The sequence below is a fragment of the Osmerus eperlanus genome, chromosome 22, assembly GCF_963692335.1.
Source record: "Osmerus eperlanus chromosome 22, fOsmEpe2.1, whole genome shotgun sequence".
Taxonomy (NCBI): domain Eukaryota; kingdom Metazoa; phylum Chordata; class Actinopteri; order Osmeriformes; family Osmeridae; genus Osmerus; species Osmerus eperlanus.
Window position 1 is genome coordinate 6,727,363 of NC_085039.1, and position 22,476 is coordinate 6,749,838.

Genomic DNA, 22,476 nt, shown 5'->3' on the forward strand with positions numbered 1-22,476 from the left:
GGCCGGCTGGGGTTAACACACTCACGTTTCTGTGTCGGACACCAGAGACTCGTTGTTGCAGACGTCGTTGAAGGTGTGAAGCTGGTTCTGAGTGGAGAGGAAGAAAGAGTGGCTAAATATTTAATTCAATGTCATTTACGACTGACTGTGAATGTACTGTGTGGGCACCTTAGCTATTACTGTACGCCCGTTGCTGTGTGTGCAGTACTGTGTGTGTGTGCACGTGTTTGCTTTATTTGTCTGTGTGTGTGTCTGTCAGCATGATATGGTCGTGTGTGTGTGCATGCATACAAGTCTCCAGGTGTGCATGCTTGTCTGCTTTACCCATGTGTGTGTGTGTGCCCTCCCCCCACACTCACCGTGATCTGGCTGAGGCCGGCCAGCCTCATGGTGAGTGTGGGGGACATGAAGTACTTGAAGGCCAGGTCCAGACTCTCCTTGTCGAAGCACAGCGCGCTGTCCAGCGGCTCCTTCACCGTGCTCCACATCAGGTCGGCCATGTTGCGCGCCGCGCTCTGCCGCAGCTCCTGGTCCGACAGCTTGCACAGGTACCTAGAGGGGGGGGGGGGGGGGGGGGGGGGTGCAAAGGAAGATATTATAATTCAGAGTATTCCAAAAGGTCAATCTCTCCCAGTCCCTTAATCCCTTACTTATTTTATTCCTCACTTCATTGCATGCATCCACCATAATGACGCGTGTGTGCGTTTAGTAGAACTGTAGGGCAGTACAACTAGTTTGAGACTGTGCCAAACTGTGGCTTGGTAACTCGACGCTCAAAACAAACAAACAGACGGGAGACGGCTACGCAAACGGCTACGCTAACGAGGTACGTGTGGAGACTGTCGTGGGTTTTTTTGTGGGTCTGGAGGAAATCAGAGTTGTTAAAAAAAAAAGGTGACGGGGAAGTCAAGCGTGCCCAGAAAACAAGCGTGAGACGTCTGTCACCACAGGCCTCAGAGACACCTCAGCATGGTTAATCCGTCACGCCCCCGGGCGGTGTCACGTGACATCGGGTGGCTGAGGCGCCTTGCCAGCTAGTCTGGGCTCCTCCCAAGGTCATGTGAGGAGAGGCTGGCTGGAAAGCCCTGACGACTGTTGCCATGGCGAGGGAAGCTCTTCCTAGCAACACGCGAACGCGCGGCACTGAACGGGCAGAGAGAGAGGGAGAAAGAAAGACGGAGAGAGCGAGCGCAACGCCAGAAAGGTGGTCTAGACAGCTGCTGGTTCTCATCAGGAATCCTTTTTGGACATGTCTAAATCATGTAGCTCCTCTAAAAATGTAACACAAAATTGCAGACTCCAAGACGACAGAGTATCTGCAATTTGCAAACCCCCAAAAATCGAACTAGGCTACACAATTCAGGCTAGTTTCTCCCAACGTCCTCCCCTAACCTCCTGGGTGTTTGATCGGGTGCTGGAGACAGCAGACACGACAAAATGGCGGGCGTAAACAAAACATTTATGAGAAATCCAGTATGAATTTCAGACAGCCCTAGGGATTATTCTGACTGAAAAGAACTCTCTCACATTCTCTCAGTCAGTTAGTCAGTCGCTCACTCTCTCTGTCCCCTTCTCTCTCTCTCTCTCTCTCTCTCATTCTTTCTCTGCCCCCCCCTCTCTCAATAGCGTAACAGTCTCATATATTCTAAATCTGTAACTAGGTTGAAATTCGGAGGCTCGAGGAAAGATCCCCTGCCCACGATTTTCGAGACTCGGAAACAGAATGTGGTCAGAGGGAGCACGGGAGACAGGAGTAGAAGGCTTTTGTCAGGAACTTACCGTATTACGTAGGTGCGGAACGGTATTATGTGCTGCATGACAGCGGGAATGTGCAACCATATTCGGATCTGCGTGTGGGGAGGGGGGAAAGGAAGAAATAAAAAATAAAAGATTTTTATTCCAAAACACAAAGTCCTTCAATTCACATGGCTGGGTGACTACAGAAGGATGTTACTACAGCTAAAGTCAGTTATATGGTTAAGAAGTTTCAACAGGCTTCTAGTATGCGAGTGAAGGGCTTGACTGCAAACTGACGACCAACACCAACAACTACCTAACTTCTGCACCCTCCAAAAGCATGGCGCCCGCGAAAACATTTTTGTTTTGTTTCTGGGTTTTTTGTTCTGGCGGTGACTCACGTTGGAGACGATGGTGATGAAGGCGTGGGCGAGGGGGAACGGCAGGCTCTCGGGCGTGCCCGACTCGAAGCAGTCCTTCATCAGGGACAGGCCGTGCTTCCCACAGAACATGCACACGTAGCGCAGCAGGTGCAGGGGAACCTCCACGTCCTGGTCAGAGACACGCGCCACACGCTCAACACACTCACTCAAAAGGGGAGCATTTCTGCCTTCATTTCTTTTTTTATAGTGAAGGTATAGTCTGACAGGAAAGGCAGGGGAGGGAGAGAGGGAGTATGCAGCAAAGGGCCCGGGCCGGACTCTAACCCCATTTTTACCAAAAAATAACAGAAATACCCCTAAGCCAAGCTAATAGAAGACAAATGGTATACACACACACACAAGTAAAAATGTACATGAAAACATCTGACTCTCCAATGTTGTCGACAGGACAAGTGACAAAGTGGAATATCAGCGATAAACCGTCACCAAGGCCCCATCCTCACCTCGGATCTGCCTCATTATTCAACTTGGCTTCACCAGTCAGTCACGTCCTCAGTCAGTGCAGCACTTGTGGAGGTGGAATTTCAAGATGAACTCCCCGATCGTGATCTAGCCTCGACCATTCTGATCCATCCCACCCATCAATGCCCTAAACCTAACCCCTTTCCCTAACCCTAGTCTTAAAGCCCCCCCCCCCCGGGTAAGGAGATACAGAGGCTGACCCAGAACCAGCCTCCCACCACCACCACCTCACTTCCTCCTCTCGACTCTTTAAATGGGCCACAGCTGTCAGGCTCTGGGCACGGCCACTTTTCATGCACCTCCCCAATAAACCAGAAATAGCTCCAAGATGTCATAAATCACTAAGATATGAGCAGCATGACCAGCGGGGGGGAGAAAGAGGGGCAGGAAGGAAGATGGTCAGCCCGAAAGGACAGACACACCCGTTTCTTTGGGGGAGGGGGGGGGGGGGGGAACGGTGAGGATGGGTGAATCCAGGGGTGTGAGTTGGGGGACACTTACATTCATATCGCAGAAGGAGCCGAGGATATTGCTTTCGTGAGCAGAGATGTCCTGAGAGAGAGACAGAGAGAGAGAGAGAGAGAGAGAGAGAGAGAGAGAGAGAGAGAGAGAGAGAGAGAGAGAGAGAGAGAGAGAGAGAGAGAGAGAGACAGTGAGGGGGAAGGGGGGGAGAGAAGGAGGAGAGACGGTGAGAAGATGGGGGGGGGGGCGTGAGGAAGGAGGAGAGACGGTGAAAGAGGGGGAGAGGAGGGAGACAGTGAGAGAGAGGGGGAAGAGAGAAAGAGGAGAGATGGCGAGGCAGATAGGCGGTGAGAGGGAGGGAGGGAGAGAGGGGCAGTGAGAGAGAAAGAGTGATGAGAGAGCAACGGAGGAATGCGTGAGAAGGAGAAGAGATTGAGAAGAGCAAACAAAAGAATGCAAGTCATTGCTGGGTTCTGTTAGAATGACTAGACTGCATACATGTTTGAGTCTTTCTCCCTCAAGGTAAGAGGGCCTTGATAGGGCTGGACCTTGACTGTGTTCTTTAACAAATAAAAACAAAAAGGCCTCAAGTGTTGACCTCTGTTGTTGTAATGAACTGCAGACTTGTGTGTACTGCATATTGGGTTCTGACCATTACAGTGGGTGTGTGTGTTTGGGTACTAGAATGTGAATACACGTGCAACATGAAATAGGCCCAGTTTCTCAGACATGGATTAAGCCTAGTCTTAAAATAAGAGAACAATTCTCCACTGAAAAAGTTTTTAGTCTAGGACTAGGCTTAATCCATGTCCAGGAAACTGGGCCACAGTGTGAGTGTGTGTTCTCACCTCTATTGTTGGGTGTGTGTTGTGTTTGTAGGCTGTGTAAAGGGGGAACTGGATCTGGAAGATCTTGGCAGCACACAGTAGCAACTTCTCCCTCTCCTCTGTGCTCCAAGAGCTGAACGGGTCCTGGTTGTCTGTATTGCCACCGCTAGCCGTCGCCGCTACGCTACCTCCAGCCCCGCTGCAGCTGGTGCCCTCCCCAGGACCCGCAGCCTCGGGCTGGGCCGGGCTGCTCTGGCTCGCCCCTTGGCTCTGGGACTTGTTGTGGTTCTGGTCGGGCGCTTCCCCATCCTCCTCGGCCGAGTCTCTCTCCACGTTCAGGGGCTCATCCTCGCCGGGAGAGGAGGGCCGGGGGAGGGCCTCGGGCCTGGCTCCGCCCTCGCTCCACTCCGGGCCCTGGGCCCCGCCCCCGCCGTTGGCGGAGTCCTGGGCGGAGCAGAGGCTGTCCCTCAGGCTGGTTACCTGGGCGATGACCAGGCTGATGAGGGCGTACACCAGCTGGTTGAACACCTCCAGCTGCTTGTACTCTTTGAAGCAGCACAGACATTGCCTGGGGGAGAGGAAGAGACGGTTGAGGAGAGACAGGTAGAGAGGGCGAGAGAGATAGGGAGGGAGGGAGAAAGAGAGGGCGGGAGGGAGAAAGAGAGGGAAAGATAGAGAGAGGGGTAGGTAGAAGGATGGAGGGAGGAGGAGAAGGAAAAGTCAAAGATGCAGGGGGGAATGAAGACGGGGAAAAGGGGGGAATCCCAAACAATATACGTAAAGAAAGTCAGTGAATATTCTTGAAATTTGTACAGAAAATCAATTGAATTACAGTTAAGTGAAGAGCACTGACTAACTAGGGTCTAGTTTGGAACAATAAATTGTTTTGACTTTTGGAAAGTGTTCAAATCATATTCAGACTAAAAGGCTTCTTTACCCAAGCAGACGTGCCGTTAACAGCCATGTTGGATTTTAGTTGTCTTCACTGTACAGCTGTTTTAAAATTCCACAGGAATGCCATTACAGAGTCCATTCTCATTACAGGCATCAAATAGGCTAAACTGGCATTAGGTTGGGGTACTAACCATAACCCATAATCCTCCTTTTTCCACAGAACCAAAAAACAGTTTGCAGAAAGTAATGAGGCCACAGCTTCAAAACTAATCACACAGAAATTACGCTTAATCTATTCTCAGCTCTGTCGTTCTTGAAATAATTATCTTTCCCAAACAATGTTTCCCAAAAAAGTGTGTGAGTGTGTGTGAGTGAGTGCGTGTTGTGAGTTAGTAGTGTTCTCATTATCCTCAGGCTGGTAATCTGTAATTCCTGTTGACAGGTACACAGATATTAATTGACAAACAAGTCCGAGCACAGTGTAGCACCGTCTCATGATGCATTAGCATTTTTATATACAACAACTTCTGCAGCTGTGGGACAACAGCAACTCCTACAAGTCGCGTCAGAAACTCCTCCAGGCTCTTTTCTCTTGATGGAAGTCTGTGTACTGTAGGTATTGTGTGCATGTGTATGGGCAACAACCTGTGTGTACTGTATATATTGTACGCATTATGTAGTTGTATTTAAACAGTAGATACTGTACTGTACGTGTTAAATTCAAGTCAAATTTCCTTCGGGACAATAACGTCCATCTTATCTTATTCTGCTGGCCTAAGCCAATGAGGACAGGAATACCTCAAATCAAACTGAGAGCTCCCTATGAAAACCTCATTGTTGAAGACCTCTTTGTCCCTGACAAGCTAAAGATAGCTACAAGCAGCCAAAACCAGTTAGCCTAGTGATTAGACGCTAGCCCCCGCTGACGCCAGCATAAATGGGCAGGACGGCTGAATTATGAATGAAGTGCACATGGTTATTCGGGCGGGCTGAGGTGCGTGTCGGAGCGGGGCCTGGGAGAAAGCTCACCTCTGGGTCCATGAGCTGATGTAACTGAAGACTCTTAAGGCATGCTCCTTCTTCAGCTGAAGGCCTTCCGTGCTGTCTGCATCTGAAACTGCGAAGATTGAGAGATGGAGAGAGAGAAAAGAGAGAGAGAAGAGTCGGTGTGAGTTTAAGCGGGCGGCTGTGTTTGAGTATACGGAAGCTACGCTTGAAATTCCACGTGAGAATTGGAAGCATCGCCTCAGGTGATGGGTTGTGCTGCTGGCTCAAGGCCAGGTGGAACCAACAACCACACAAGCCCATGTTAGCAGTCCTGCTAAAGGACCACCTGTTTTTGATACCCCGAGCACCATGGACTGGTTCCTAAACACAGACTAGGCCTGACGTCAGTCCATAACAAAGGTGCTCTTTCCACTAAGAATCAGCATCGTCAGAGGAATTGTCCCAGACGTTTGTTTATTTTAGTCTGGGACAACTAGAACTAATCTGGTTCCGCTCAAACCTGCCATTTATGTACCTCTATGTGCATCTCATGGTTGAATTGTCTCATTATTTAGCAATGGAAACATGGTCAGAGACAATTATTGAATGTGATGGTAACAACCTTCAAGGCTACTGGACAGCTGAGACGAGGTGAACATCGCAGCAGCCAATAAAAAAGTCTGTCCTGGATTCCTTTTCAGTCTATCCAATCATTCACTCTTTGGACTGAATCCTAACTTGTCATTGAACCGCCCGAGCCAGTTGATTTCACACTGACGACAATCGATGTTACCTATCAAAACCAATGTTTAGTTTCATATGAGTTTACGCCTCACCGCTTCGCATTACAAATACTGTTGAGGCAACTTAGGCCTAAAGCCTAGTTCAGACGACTGCTAACGTGCGGAAAAGGGAATCTATATAGGAGGAGGGTTATTTCCATGACACCTTTCCCTTGCCACTCTAATGAAGAATTAGCCTGTATTCCATCCAAACAGACCTACGGCGGTCTCATTCTCCTCGTGGCAGGTCTGTTGCCATGACCTGTGCTCTTCATGATGACTCATGACAACTATGACACATCGACACGTGGGTCTAACATCCAAGAAAACGTAGTCAGAGAGAAGAGGGTGTAAAAAAGTATTTGTTTGCATGTGTGTGTGTGTGTGTGTGTGTGTGTGTGTGAGTGTGTGTGTGTGTGTATGCTTCTGCATAGAAACCTGTTCTGAGAGGACTGGGCCTGTACCAGTCGACAGACAAAAGAGTCAACCGGGAAGAAAAAAAAAAAGAAAGAAAGGGACTTGTCTCCAAGCAACCGGCGCGGCACCTTTGAAGCTGCATGACACGGATGAAGAAAACAGCAGGGTTCTAAAGTTCACAAGGACACCTCAGTGACCCTAACCTAAATGTGTGCGTGTGTGCTCCTTTTTCCTCTTCTCACCGCTCATCTCACACTAGGCCTAATCTTGCAACAACAGAACCATCATAATAAAACTCCCCCCCCAAACTCTATGAGCTGCAAGAAACTGTTGACACCATTGTTCGGTATACAACATGGTGATCGCCCCAGATAAGAGGATCTGGGTCCAGCAACTATTGTTCTGGTAGTAAAGCAGTGAGCTGTTTGAAACAATAATTAAATATGCTCAAAACCGTTTTTAAAATATATTGTTTCCCCAACTACTCCCCAGATCCAGTCAGCTCTGGACTGTTTTTGGCTCAAATTGCAGGACTAAAACACCCTAAAGAAAGATAAGGTAAGGGTTCAGGTAAGCTGGATCCAAGTCTGTGCTTGGTAACCTCTGGCTGGCTGGCTGGCTGGCAGGGTGCCAAAGAGCATCTTGGAGCAGGGTATGGACATGTAGTGGCCCATTCACTTGCACAGCAGTTTTTCCAACACACTTGCAGTCCGAAAGGCTTCCCCCCTGCAGACTGGGCCACACACACACAAACTAAAACATGCTACAACAGCAAATTTGAGGTCAGAGGTTGTCTGCTGATGGCGACAAGACCTCACCTCTCTACACACACAAACACGGATCGCTCAGATCGTTTTGCTGAGAATGTTCCCTTATACTACTGCATGTAAAACAACTGCAGAACCCTTAAAACAACCGTTCTTTGATGCATGCATAAGCCAGTCTACTTCTGAGTTTGGAACAGCCTTTGATATATTTACGGTAAAACTGCAACAGGTTTCAAGTGTAATAATAATTGCACGAACAAATAAGTCCACAGATTGATTAAAGGTCAACTAAAAAATTACTTAAAATCAGACATCTTGATATGGGAACTGAAGTGTCCAATCAAGCATTTGTATGTTATAAGTTAAAGTTTACTCAAATCGCGAAAATGAACCCAAAAGGGTCGATGCAATGCTAAATCCAAAAACAATTATTTAACTCGTAGTTCATATTTTTCATTAGATCAAAACAAGCAATACTGATGACAGACACAGAAACGGCTAACTGTTTTTTGATACACGGCACCTTGTGCACTTTGCTTATCCATTGTGGCATCATGCACGAGAGCAACCAGGCCATAAGCCTTGCTGTCAGAAAGTGTCAAGAACAATCGAGTATTTTTTGATAGCAAATGTAAATGCACAAATGACATAATAACACTATATCTAACACAATAAGCAATAGTAGACTGTCACGAGCCTGAGGCACACGTTACCAATACTACAAATCGGACAAATAGTCTTTGTTTGTTAGCTTAGCTTTAAAAGAACCCGTCTCATTTGCAAAATTCTGGCCTTGCTACTCTGGATATTTAGCAGGTTAGCATCAAGCAGATATCAATACAGTTCTAGCGCAAGCTCTATTCTGTTGCATCAACAGTACTTGCAGTGTGGCCGTGCCCGTTTTGCCCGTATTATTGGCATGTCACTATTCGCAATAATATTAATAATATGCACATTGTAGCTAGCTAGCTGACTAACTAACTAACTAGTTTTGTCCAGCAAAACTTGTAGCCAGCTAACATTAGCCATCTATAGATGTGGCAAGTTCAGTAATGTGTTAGACCAGTACTACTAGCTATGCATCTAGCTACCAACCCAATCCATTTCTCTAGATATAGCTATGCACATTTCCCCATCTGACATATTCTTTAATCCAAAACATCAAATAACTGGGGTATAGCATAACCAAAGCTATGCAATGTTAGCTAATGCTGCAAGCATCTTTCATGGATTAGTGTTTTTAATGTGGTTGACTGCGAGATCAGCGTGCAACTGGCATAACAGCCATCGACTCTAGTCTAAGCTAATAAAATAGCAAGCAAGCACGGGTTAACAGGCTACTTGTACTACTGAACGTCAAAACCTTGCTTTACTTGGCTTATCTTGCCTCATTTGGCTGAGTGTCCAACATCAAAAGAAGAAGATTGTCCAACAAAAAATGCATAACCAGAGCACAAAGATTTCTACAAGGTGCCTGTCACTGTCAAGCTAACTAGCAGATGTAGCTATGCTAACAACCAACATTAGCTGACAGGTACAACTAGGCTAGCTAGACGAAATCATTTTCTTCTGGCTACTGCCTGGCTGGAAACAGTGACAGTCACAGACAGACAGGCCACAAGTGTGTTGAAGATTCACATTCACATTCAGACAACCATCAATGAGAGCCTCGAAAGATAGCCGATCTTGCTAACTTTGTGCTTAGCATTATAACCAAATGTGACTGAGATGAGAATAATGCAGTCAGGTACTGTAGCTAGCCAACTAAGGATTTTGCTAACCTACGCTAGCTGTTTGTTGTACAGCTAGCTAGGCTACATGACCAGGTTGCGAGTTGGCTAGCTGGTCATCTTTGCACCGTCTCGCTGTTTCATATAAAATATTGTTTACTTACTTTCATTTAAAACCTCCACCAGCTCGGCGCAGTTTTCACACATCGTTCATTAAAAAAGAAAATAACGAAAAGTGTACTCAAACCATTGGAAATTGTTGGTTGATACGAATTGTTGGCAGCTGGTTGTTTAGGGAAAAGGCCCAACTTGGTTGGTAGATTATTTCATTCAATAAAATAAGGGAACGCAATAGGTGCAATTTGAAATGGTTTAGTAATATCTTAAACATAAACAAAAGTCGGAGGCACTAAGATATAATCGAGTCAGTCTCCAATCGGAGCGTTACTGGGGATAGTAGAAACGGCAGCCATACTGAAAAGGGGGGGGGGGGCACGGCATGTTAGCATTTCGTAACTTTCCGTTGTCTCCTTCGCCTCGTTCGGATTTTTTCGCTAGTCTCGCGGTCACTCCTAAAATCTGTTTACAAATGGCAGGCTGTCAGATAAACTGTAGAGCGAATAGGTTGTGCCTAACAGTTTCTCCTCTCATATGTTCGGAATACAAGTGTAAAATTCGAAAACAAAATAAAAAATGAATACAGGCATTCCGCAAAATACGTATGCAATGCTCATAGTATTCTTAGGCATTCTGATTGATGGTGTGACAATTGAGATAGTACTCGTCAGTTTATTTATTGTATGTTATTGATTGCTTAAAACTGTAGCTTTTTTTCTTTCTAAGAGTTAACTCATGTCTGTGGAACGGAATATTTCTGATGGAACAGCTTATTATTTAATAAGAATCCAAAAATCTACCAAATACTAACTTCCCTCATATTTCAAATATAGTTGATTTCAAAATAACCCAGTAACAAAGGAACAAAATACACACAGACATACATTTTGTAAAAATAACCAACTTTATGTTCCCATAGTACTAAGACAGCTTTACAAACAGGATGATATGCACATTAACCTTCTATTTGATCGAACAATCTTGTCCAAATTCATCGCAGTCGGTTTTGGGTGCAAACAGAAGCCCTGACTTGTCCCAAGGAAAAAAATAAACTGCTGACAAACAAAACAACAAAAGAAGCAGCGTCATTTCTAACCATTGACCTCACATTCATCTGCAGTGTACATGTGCCGTGCAGCTCCTTCGAGAAGACAAAAAAAAAAGTACTTCTCTTCCTACGAAGCAACTTCTGACGCTAGAGCACTTTAGAGTAACCTTTGTGTGCTTTAAACGTATATTACATATAAACAAATTGAATGGGGTAATAGGGATGGGCAAGTTGGGTCGGGTTGTGTGGGATAGGCGGAGAGAGAAAGAGAAGGTTAAAAATAATCTTTAATTCTTTCAACTTCATGCACATCTAAACAAAGAATAGTATGACCAAACATAAAGCTTGAATTAGCGAGGGAAAGAGTGTTATCATATGACATAAACGTCTCCGTATAAAATGCGTCCGTATGCAAAAAAAGGGGCTGGCCCCGGGTTAGGGGCGCAATTCTCATTTACATATTGGCATTGATTTGGTCGACATACAACCGAGTGCTGAGGGTCCTCCGGTTTCCCTCCACCTCCCCCTCTCAATCAATCACTCGCACGTGCGCGCACACCCACACCCACGCACACACACACACACATGCGCACACACACACACTATTGACAAGAGGAGCTCCCAGCTTTCTCTTGGGCTCTTTTTCCAAAACTGTACATGTTTGTTGTCGCTTTCTCCGATGGTATTCAATCGCACATCTCCTCGGGGATCTCATGGGGGTTGAGGATGCCAGGGACAGACATCTGGATCTTGTGTTTCTCCTCCTGGGCTTGGCGTAGAGATGCCTCCCTCTCCTCCAGGAACAGGTCGGTGGTGTCCTCGCCAGCAAACTCCTGTGGGAAAGCAGGGCGAGGGGGTTAGTGCCCATCTTGTGCAGTGTGTGTTTAGAGCAGGCGACATCGACGAGATGTCGGGTCAACGGGTCATGTTTGGATTCATGGCGGGTCACCTTGATCTGGACGAGGAAGTCCCGAAGGTGCTCTTTGAAGGCAGGGATGTCCTGGTTCAAGCTGAACAGGCCTGTTACAAACACCTTCACCTGGGCACTGGGGGAGGAGGAGGGGGGTAGGTATGGTCAAAACACAGCCCATATGTAACCTCTCCAACTATTATTTATTAACATTACTCTTCCTTTTACCTGGGCTTAACACACACGTTATGATACAACCACAACCATACGACCATAGACATTTCTGAGACCGAATATCAAATCAAAAGTGTGTGTGTGCGTGTGTGATTTTGAGCCTTTCAAAAAAAATGCCTCATGGCCCACGCAGACTTCTAGAAGCAAAGCTGGTTGGCTGCTTACTCTTGTAGATGGGGGAAGGCCGTCTTGAGCAGGTTGGCTACGTACTCCTGGACGTACACCTGGTTGGTGGCCGGGGTGGCCGTGCTGAGGGTCGTGCTGATCTTACCCTCCTCCACCAGGTTGAACATGTACGCCAGGATGGACGCATGCATCGTCAGGCCTGGGAGAGGAGATGGGGGGGAGACAGGGGCGTTTAGTCTTTTTGTTTTCCCTCCATATATATATATATATAAAAGGGGCATAGCACAACTGTGGAATAGCTGTTACGTGCTGTTGAAATGAAATCCAAGGGGGTTGTTCCGTGCGAAACGCAAGCCCATGCCGACGTTCTTCAAATATTGAAAAAGTATGTATGTATTTGAGGCACACAAACGCATGCAACTCAATAAACAGGCATGTCAGAATGGTTCGGTCTCTGTGGGAACATTTTGGATCCAGGGACACATGGTGCCTCTTGTCCCTTCCCTCCCTGGCGGGTCACCCCCCCCCCCCCCCCCCCGCCCCCAAGCTCACCTGCTGTGTGGGAGGTGTCGGTGACCACAGAGAAGATGTGCTGCAGGATGTCGCAGAAGTAGGTCTGGTAGAAGCTCTGGGCCGCCGCCTCCTCCTGGGCCACGTTCTGGAGCAGCGTGTACAGGATCTGAAGACCTGGGGGGGGGTCACCAACAGTTCACCAGTTCACGATCGTCGTTGCATTTGAGGGAGAAGTTGTGAACAATTGATTTCAAGAGAGCTTTGCAATATGCACAACCTTCTCTACAGCATTGTATGCATTTGTTAAACATCATGAGATGAATGGAAGTTTCTCTCATTCGTGACGTCGTTCCTTTTCAAAAATGGACCATCGATCTGTAAGGGTCGCCGACGGGGTGCGCAATCTGAGCGTGGGCCGGTGTATCTATGGGAGACGCTGACCTGTGTCGGCCACGTTCCTCATGGTGTGTTTGAAGGCCCAGATGATGGAGTCCAACACCAGCTTGAACTGGGCCGGGGGAATGGAGAGGAAGGCCGGGAAACACTGGGAGTTGACCGCTTGGAGGAGATAGAAGAAGTGGGTCCTGTGCTCGGGGTACTCCTCAAAGTCCTGCCCATGTCGATGGGGAAAGAGGTGTATGGGGTTTAGGAGTAGAACCACATAGAGCAATGAATCACATAGACCTCCAGCTGTTTTTACTGGCTGTAGTTGGATATGGGCGGGGCTACGCCACCATCAAGTAGACGTTAAGCAAACAAGTGGATATTCTCATCGGAACTGACTCCCAAGTTAGTAGAGACCTACTAAGGGTTACGGGTGATGTACACAGTGGTTTCTAACACCCTCAAATCAATGTTAACGTCTGTGAATAAACCCAATTTATGAGAAGAAAAAAAAACGTTGTGCATCCGGTCACAAAAGGTCCTCACCTTGTTGATCATGTTCAAAGTGCACTCGAAGACGGCGTCGAAGATCTTGGGGATCTCGCCGGTGATGTGGGCGCCCAGCTTGTTGACGATGGTCGCCATGGTGCTGAGGACCTCGGGCTCGCGGGCGGCCGGCACGTTCCTCTGGTAGTCGATCAGCACCGCCTCCAGGAGGGGCGGGACGAAGTTCTCTCCCACCTGTGACGACCAATCAGTTAACACAATGGGACGTTCCCTAATCCTAAAGCAAGAGCGCACGGACCTCTTCCCCTCTGAAAGCTGGGTGTGAGGGGGAGGGGAGGCTCACCATCTGGGGGTCGTTGGAGCGGCTGACCCAGCCGGAGATCAGCTTCAGAGTTTCTCTCTTCACCGTCCTCATACTTCTGATCAGGGGCTGCTTGGTCACCATCTCTCCTGTGGACCCGAGTGGAGATGGGGTTAGGGGAGGTCAGGGGGGGGGGGGGGGGGTAGCTAGCTTGTTTCTATGGCACCTCAGGTTTGTTTTGGTGCTGTTACAGTTACTTTCATGTATAGCGAGGAGGGTGTTTTGCTTGAATGACTTGAGGAGTCGTATAGTTACAGATTAAGTACACAGTCACAATAATCGCACTAACACATTAGAAACTGATAAATGCTTCTGTTGGTCAATCACCTATACCCACTAACATCGACACCCACACACACACCAACACCCACACACACCGACAGCCACAGACACACACTGTACTGACCGTTGGTCTGGATGGCCGAGGAGATGTTCTCGCTCAGGCACTTGTACACGTTGAGCATGTCCAGGTAAATGCGCCCCAGCTGCACCACGAAGGGGTGGCCCACCGCCTTGCAGGCGCGCACGTTGGTCTTCAGGATGCTTCCCAGCTGGCGCACCGTCTCCGCGTCCTTCAGGATGTCCACGTTCTGGAGGGGAGGGAGAGGGGAGACACGGTCAACTCCTTGGATCATAAATAGAGTGAAGATGACACGCCTAGTACGGGGTTTGCCACACCTTTTGACGAAAAACCTAATTTCAGTTCCCCCCAAAAGTGTACAAATCTTCTCAGTTCATTTGCAAACTGATGATGTGAAGACACGGTATTTCCCAGCACATTCCTGTGACGTTTAAAGGCTGGTTTTGGCTACCGGAACAACAGATGCATCCTTAGTCTGTCGCCCCTAGATACACTGTGATGGTTAACTGGTGGTGGTGGTGGTGTTGTGTGGTCTGGACGGCTGCTCACCTTGGTGGCCTGCTGGATGATGCTGTCCCACACCTGGTTGGGCAGCAACATGTACTTCTCGATCAGGTGCTCCTGCACCGCCTGGTCCGTTTGGGCCCCGATCATGTAGCCCACCGCCTCGTAGAACGTGTGCACCTGAGGGGGAGAGCCGGAGGGAGGGGTGTTAAGACGAGCCTTCAACCAACAAGGCAACGTAGGCTAAGAAGGGGTATGGTTAGAGGTATTGAAGTCCTGTCTGGTGTCAACACCACACATTGGGCTTAGTAAACTTTCACTATGCTACCTTTCCCTGTCTTATAAGTGTAAACTATATATAGACTAAAGAATATGTAAACGTTCCCAAAAAGTAATGATAAGTACACTCAGTACTCAAAATCAGTTCGGTAAATGAAAGTGTGTAACATATCTTTTGTTAATAGGGGATATATTTAGGTCTGTGGTTAGAGTATTTAACTGTAGATCATGAGATTGCAGGTTCAAATCCCTTCTTTTAAGTCACTTTGGATAAAAGCATCTGCAAAAAAAAACCCGGCAACGTTTGACGTGTTTAACCGTGTTACCTGTTGCGGCTGCAGGTCGCAGATGATGGTGTTGATGTTGTTGAGGATCTCGTCGATGAAGGGCATCACCTCGCCCACCTGCACCTGCACAAAGTGGCGCCGGCACTTCTGGGCGATCTTGATGAAGGTGTCGCACGCCATGTCCTGCACGCCGTCGTGGGTCTCTGGGGGCGGGACAGTGGGGACGACAGGCGGTCAGTGAGTGAGAGACAGGAATTGTGGGAAAAGAGAGAGAGAGAATGTCATGCGGTAAAGAGCCTGGGCCGGATTCGAACCCAGGCCCGCCGCGGGGCGTGTAGTTAGACCGGCGAGCCACCGGGGGCGCCCCATCATCATGACCTCTTTCACAGCTTCAACACAGTCCGTCCCCTGGGAGGGACGGAGCGCCGCTCCGGTGCCACCGCGGCCTGCTCACCGTGCATGAACTCAAAGAGCTTGTTGACGACCGTCTTGAGGAACTTCCAGTGGGCGCGCAGGAAGCGGGGGTACTGGCCCACGATGTACATGATGTTGGAGGCGATGATGGCCTTGTTGTCCTTGCCCCGCTTCTGCTCGCACAGGCCCAGCAGGTCCTGGGGGAGAGGGAGGGAGGGAGCACAGACGAGGGATCAACAGCAACACGTGGGGAGATAGTGGAAGTGTGTGGTGTGTGTGTGGTGGTTGTCTCTGTCCCTGGGACATGAGTTAGGGTTGTTGTCCAGTTGTGGGTTTTTTTTCTTTGTGTCAGTGTGCAGAACGCATGTCAGTTAGTGACTACTTAAATGATTTATTTACTCATGTAAATAGTTGCCGTATTTAAATGGTCGGTGCTAGGGTTCAGTCCAGTATTTCCATGTTTAGAAACCATGGCTACCTTGACCAGTGTGTGTGCTCGTCAGGGTCATTGGTTGCGCGCCACAAACCGGTATAAACAAGTATCCTAACAACCGAGTGAGTGTTTCTCAACGCCTGACTGAGTTCCTGTGGGCACACGTGCAGCGCACAAAATTAGCATCATCCACTAGCCAAACCCTGGTGAAATGTGCAAGAGGCTAGTAGATCTACTCCTCACCAGCCCAAAAACAACGTAGGGTAATCGCTCCAGTGGCTGGTCTAATGTCACATTCACTGGCCGGTGTGAGCGCATATGTCGACTGCTTGGGGGGGGGGGGGGGGGGGGGGCGGCGAGCGGCGCGCTCACCTTGATGACGGTGACCAGGAACCTCTTCTCGTCCTCCTCGTGCATGGCCCCGCTGATGGAGCCGATGGCCCAGCACAGCGTGTTCAGGTTCCTCCACGACCACTCGGTGCCGTTCACCTGGTTGTGCAGCTTCTCCGTCATGATGCGCTCCGTGTCGGCGTAGTCCAGATGGGTCAGGTACACTGCAGGGAGGGGGCGGGGGGGATATGTTACACGTGTGTGTGTGTGTGTGTGTGTGTGTGTGTGTGTGTGTGTGTAACCCTACACTGGATGCGTATCCCTGAGGGAGGTGAGTGCTAGCTGACTCAACTGCTATGTCAATGGAAAAACACGCGTCTGAAGAGGGAGAGCGAATCTCGAAGATGCAAATAAACAACAGCAATCTGTAGACTACAGCAGAGTGAGGAGTCGGCTGAGGACATGTCCCGCATGCATGGGCGGCGTGTGTGTGCGTGCGTGTGTGTGTGTGTGTGGGGGTCCTGCTCTCACCCAGAGTCTCCCTCATGTTCTTGTAGAGGTTGATGGAGTCTGTGTCCTTCATGAACTCGCGGACCACCTCCCCCTGGTCGTTCTCCACCACCAGCACCTCCTCGGGCTTGGCCATTCGGCTCACCATCAACAGACGCACCTGGAGAGAGGGAGGGAGGTGGTGGGGTCAAGACCACAAAGGGGGGGGGGGGGGAGTTTAATATCACAGAAACCACTGATCCGGTGTTTGTCCATGAGCTGTGGGCTAGGATAGTGGGCAGTGTGTGTGTGGTGTCCATCAACAGGGTGAGGGAAAAGTAGTTGCCCATCATTGTGAACGTGTTTGTTCTGTGTTTCTGTGTGTGTGAGAGAGCACATCACGCGTGCGCGCCACTAAACACAAGACAGACAGGAGGTAAACACCATGTCGGCCACATACTGGAACTGTGTACGGGAGAGAGCGTGTTCGTGTGTGCCTGAGTGAGAGTGCGTGTGTATGAGTGAGAGAGTGAGAGAGCGCGCAAGACAGTTGCACACCTCCCCCACCTTGGAGAGCACGGGCAGGTAGAGGTGGCGTCGGGGCGGCACGTCAAAGTGCTGGCTGCCGGAGAGCAGCGGGGAGGTGGAGGTGGAGAAGGGGCTCTCCCGGTACAGCTCGGCCGCCAGGTGGTTCCAGTACTCCAGGCAGATCTTGAAGATCTCCGTCTCCTCCACCTCCGAAACCAGCAGCATGTAGTGGAGGGCCTGGAGGACGGGGGGGGGCATTGCTGTTTAGTTTCACAATAAGAAGCCACGGTAAAGCTCGGCTGTGAGAGCAATTGATGGCCGATCAAAAGGTTCATAGGAGGTTCATATCCTCCCCTGTACTGTACGTCGCTTTGGATTAAAGTGTCGGCTAAATAAATACATTACTATTATTATTGTCCAGGTGGCCTGTGTGCGTGTGTGTGTCTGTGTGTAGCACCGTACCTCCATCAGAGTCTCCCTCAGGTTGGGCCTCTTCTCGATGAGCTGGCCGTGCTCCTTGAGGAAGGTGCAGAGGAACAGGCTGAGGTTCTGGATGAAGTTCTGCTCGTCGTCCTTCCCGTTGGCGTAGGCCAGCCGGATGTTGGTGTTCAGGGGCAGCATCTGAGGAGAGGGGGACAATCAACATTCACACATGGAACTTCTCATCCGCCGGATCCGCAATTGAAGGCATCGGTGAGAAACTGAGAGCACCAGTACTAACAAGGGCTTTGATTCAGGTTTTAATTGAGTGAATTTTCCAGCAGGGGGACTGTGTCTTTGTGTGTTTGTTTGTGTGAATGTGTGAGTGTGTGAGACAGTGCGAGTGACACAGTGACAATGTGTGAATGTTCACACACACACACACCCACCCACCACATACCTGTTTGAGCTGACACATGGTGAGGGTGAACAGGTTGACAAACTGCTCCTCGTACTGGTTGACGCTCACCCCGGCGATCTCCGTCAGGCACTTCAGCGTCACGTTGCGAAACATGGGCACGTTCAAGAACTACGAGTGCAAAACAGAAGCAGGTTCGCGACTGATTTCTTGGTTGCTTTACAACTGTCGACTTTGTATGTGTGAATGCCCTCAGGCCAATACGCTAAAGCTGAGGTCGTTAATCTGCAATGTTTTTCCCTTCGTTTCTTACACGCTAGCAAGCTTTACCCCTGCAGAGCACCTTTGTAAGAGGGTACAGTGCCACCAGCTCATCTATCTTAAAGTAAACAAGATGTGAATATATCATTTTTTTCAAACTTCTGTCTATTTCTGTGCGAGTACATTGAGACCAACGTGAAAGTACAATAAAGCTGCCTCTGAAATCAGATAAGGGCTCTCGAGCACTACTCCCGGGTATTTGGGATTTATTTGCACAGCTGTGGCAGATGGCGTGCCTTACAGGACAGGAGGGTTATCAGGCTGTGTGGTCTCTACCTTGTACACCAGGGTGCTGATCAGTTTGGTCTCGAAGATGTACCCCAGGGGGATCCAGTTCAGGAAGCGCAGCAGAGTCTCCAGGGTGGCCTGGACCAGAGGGGCATTCTGGGAGTTTTCCTGTCACAGAGGTAGAGGTTGGGAGAGGTGTTCAGGGCGGTGTGTTAGGACTCCAGAGGAGGAGGAGAGGAGGAGGAGGACCAGTCTGGACATACAGGCCAAGGAGGAAGTTGAAAGTCGAATCGCTTACCATGACGAACTGGCAAAGCTGGAATATCTGGGAGAATTCGTTGCACATGCTGGAAAGAGGGGACAAAGAAAAGAACGCAGATTCATCAGTTTTTCACAAAGCAGCACATCTAGCCATTTGTTAGTGTGCTTAGTGTAGAAAACGAAAAACATGCCACCATTTTTCTCCTCTGCTAGACTATAATAGATTAAAATACCCTTTACTGAGTAAAAGACCCATCGCATCATTATTATTCAGATAATGATGGTGTTCCTGGCTTCTGGCGTACCTATCCTTCAGGTGCTTGGCCTTGACCTGGGTCATCTGGCCGCTGGAGAAGTCAAACACCTCCTCGCTGAGCAGCTTGAGGATGATCATGTTGTTCTGGCAGAGGCTCTCGCTGGTGCGGCTGGCCCCCACAATGTCGCTGATGAAGGTGGGCCAGTGCTTGGGCCACTCCTGCTTCAGGATCTACAGGAGGGCAGGGCGAGGCGGTGAGAGGGGGAGCGGGCTAATTCGTTTCAAAGAGCTTTCGCATCAGCGGGGTATGGTGGGTGCAGTGGGACGCAGGTCTAGAACAGCAGCTAATGGGTTTCGAATGAAAGAAAGGGGGTGATGTGGGAGGCATGGGAGGGAGGAGGAGGCTTGTCGGAATTGGTCTGGTTTGGCCCCGTTCCAAATCCCTTTCAACTCCCTGAACACTTGTGAAATGAAGGGAGGTGGAAATGTGTGAGATACACAATCCACTTTCAGTATTATTTAATGATATATGTATTTATGCATGTATGCATGTGTTTATTTGTCCTTGTGTCATTCTGAATTGATGACGGTGACTAACGGCGGATTGGTCTTGTTTACCTGAACGAGAATCATGTTGAGTTTGGCGATGTACACCCCCTCTTTCTGCGACACACAAAATAAGGAAACGGTTGAAACCCACAGTGCACACCCCTCTGTGCCCCTCATCCAATTCAATATGAGAAGGGAAAACACAACATTTACCTCAACGTTTGCGGCGTCAGACGAGGTCTTGATTATCAGCCCGACGACATACTTCTTAATTCCTGAAAAACGTGAGGACATGTTTTATCCTCCAACAAAGATATCTAGACAGCTACAAAACACATTGACGATTAGATGAACTTGAATTTCTGTCAACAAAATAAACCTGACTCCATATATATATATGTGTGTGTATTATTTTTTTTTACCATCACATTGATTTCTGGGGAGAATCTTCCAGCGTGTTTTGATCACCGTCTCAAGAATCTGCAGTGCGTAGTACTGGAACAGATGCAGGGAGAGAGACTCAGGGTTTAGGCTTCAGTAACACAACAAACACGAGTAAGACCTGCATCTATCAAGAGGATAAACGCTGGAGAGCCAACAAGCACACAACGTAATGCTTCTAATTAGCTTAAGGACAGTTTTCATTCCATAAATTGGATGTTTATTTCATGCCCTTAAATATTTCTGCACACACACACAAAAAAAATAGAAAATGTCTGAAGACACCAGAATACAAGATAAATCTGTTTCTGATTTGCAGAAGTATTACTTCGAAGTGAACTTTTGACACATCCACTGGAGTTGGACAGAGATTATGATGTAACATGGGAATAGTCAGAACGCAGACATACTTTCGTCTTCATGTTCTGTGAGAACTCCAAGATGGTGTCCACCCTGGTCCAGGCATCAGGATGGTCCTTAAGGTTGGTCAGCACCTCCTGGGCCATTCTTTGCTGTGGAAGTCAGGTGAGAAAACAGTGTGTAAGTGATGTGGGAATCCGGGACTTTGTGATTTCAACATTCTGGATATCAAAACCATTTCCTTGGGAGATGCAATTTTTACATTTGATGGATAGAGCTTGAATACTTGGCCTGTGTATGCATTGTGTGTGTTATATACACATAGGTTTTGATTTCCCAGGCAAGTCAGTTAAAAACATTTTCATTTTACAAAAACTGCCTGAAAGTAACCATGGAAATGCTTTTTCTGGCCGCTGGTATCAGTCCTTTATAATACCACGTCAAGTGGTTCTCACCTGGGATCCGATGTCATAGTACATGGAGTTGACCACATTGTCCAGCAGATTGATGTCAAGTTTTTGACTGAAGTCAAGCAGCTGTCTGGCTGCATGGTCCGCCAACATTGTCATGTTTGCTGGCATAGAGCTCTAGAATGAGGGGGGGGGGAGCAGTGTTTGGAGTAAAGGGAGAAAACACAAGAGCCTTAGTACAACTTCTTATAACCAGAAGCCAGCACAAGCTTTCCTTTTCAAGTTCCTCGTGGAGCTAGCGTTGCTACCCCGAGTATTTAATCCACCCACGTTAGTGGGTGAAATGTTGAGGGTAGGTGAAATTACATCACTCCCTGCCTCACTGACGACAAAAGCCAACAAGCGTGATTGTATTTTTCTGAGAAAAGGCGACACAGTGTGGTCAGAAGAAACCTGTGTTTTAGTAACCCCTCCCTCCTTCCAATATGAGACTGGGTACTGCTAGCTCTAGATGTGGATTTAACTGGTATGGATCATATAAATCAATTAATTGAATGATAATGTCCATTCACTCGCATCATGTTTTAGATTGGTGTTAAAATGGTGGTACAAAAATCTTGTGATTAAAAAGCCAAGCAACCACCTCGCAAGCAAGGTAGCTGATTTGGCTAACTTGCTAGCGTTAGCTAAATCATAGCTAACTGATATAACAACACACCAGCCCCAAACTTAACAACCAACTACCTTGCTCGCTAGCTCTGCAACTGAACTTACCTGGTTTATTCTGTCTTTGCAGTGTGGAAATCTAGAGGATTACTTGCTCTGGTTAAACAACTTTATCTTGTCTTCCCAATGCACGCTGGACAGGCTGGAGGCTGCCAAGCAAGCTATCTCATGGCACACGTTCCACGGGCTTGACATTCACTGACTACCAGTTGGCGTCCAGGCTAAAAAGCTAACTAGCTTGTTGCTAGCGAAAATGTCCTCCTTTTGGTTCTACCACTGAAACGAACTTTCAGTGTAATAATCAACACTAACACAAATGACCATTTACCACAAAACCGTATCCACGAATTGCACTAGAAAAATCCTATGATTAAGAAACTCACGGCTAGTTGGACTAGCAAGTTAGCCTGCTAATTCAAAAGTCAATGATGACTTGGGTTCCCTGGCTAGCTAGCTAGCTTAGCTAACACAGATTTAAGGAGTCACACGTTTTGCGTTATTCCGGTTCATAATCACGATATTAAAGAGTCTTGAGTTTATTGTAGTTTCTACTCGTCTATAATATTAGATATCAGGGTTGTTTAAGAGCGTGTAAGGCACCTCTTCCTCTCATCTCATGCTTCAAACCCAATACCGGTTGAAACCGGTTGAGACTGGGATATTCCATCTCGGTTTTTCGGCCCATGGCGCCGCGTAAAATTTGGACTATGTGCACGCCCTTGCGTGATCTGATTGGTGTGTTGATACATTTTG

General features: G+C 48.2%; 2 protein-coding genes across 4 annotated transcripts in view; both read right to left on the minus strand.

The window, feature by feature from the left end:
- The window catches only part of usp34 (ubiquitin specific peptidase 34), a 45,716-nt gene extending 35,724 nt beyond the window's left edge, over nt 1–9,992 (minus strand). For both annotated transcript variants that reach the window (XM_062448637.1, XM_062448636.1), the window contains exons 1-8: nt 9,673–9,992; nt 5,855–5,942; nt 3,953–4,499; nt 3,144–3,194; nt 2,139–2,288; nt 1,780–1,847; nt 360–552; nt 26–87 (exon numbers count right to left, since the gene is read on the minus strand). In XM_062448637.1, the coding sequence (XP_062304621.1) occupies nt 26–87; nt 360–552; nt 1,780–1,847; nt 2,139–2,288; nt 3,144–3,194; nt 3,953–4,499; nt 5,855–5,942; nt 9,673–9,715 (1,202 nt within the window). In that variant the 5' untranslated portion in view covers nt 9,716–9,992. The remainder of the gene's footprint in view (nt 1–25; nt 88–359; nt 553–1,779; nt 1,848–2,138; nt 2,289–3,143; nt 3,195–3,952; nt 4,500–5,854; nt 5,943–9,672) is intronic.
- A 518-nt stretch (nt 9,993–10,510) lies between these two features.
- On the minus strand, nt 10,511–22,396 carry xpo1a (exportin 1 (CRM1 homolog, yeast) a). Of its 2 annotated transcripts, none has more exons than XM_062448152.1 (25): nt 21,772–22,396; nt 21,043–21,174; nt 20,638–20,739; nt 20,209–20,281; nt 20,000–20,061; nt 19,856–19,900; nt 19,287–19,468; nt 19,019–19,067; nt 18,769–18,888; nt 18,214–18,342; nt 17,796–17,954; nt 17,373–17,570; nt 16,848–16,986; nt 16,359–16,540; nt 15,594–15,750; nt 15,179–15,342; nt 14,619–14,753; nt 14,115–14,298; nt 13,691–13,797; nt 13,387–13,581; nt 12,898–13,066; nt 12,496–12,630; nt 11,983–12,142; nt 11,623–11,719; nt 10,511–11,506 (listed from the first exon to the last, which is right to left on the minus strand). In XM_062448152.1, the coding sequence occupies exons 2-25, from the start codon at nt 21,166–21,168 to the stop codon at nt 11,360–11,362; spliced, it is 3,216 nt and encodes a 1,071-aa protein (XP_062304136.1). In that variant the 5' UTR covers nt 21,169–21,174; nt 21,772–22,396; the 3' UTR covers nt 10,511–11,359. The 2 variants fall into 2 exon arrangements, with proteins under 2 accessions (XP_062304136.1, XP_062304135.1); XM_062448151.1 differs by having other exon boundaries at nt 17,364–17,570.
- Nucleotides 22,397–22,476: the final 80 nt, after the last annotated feature.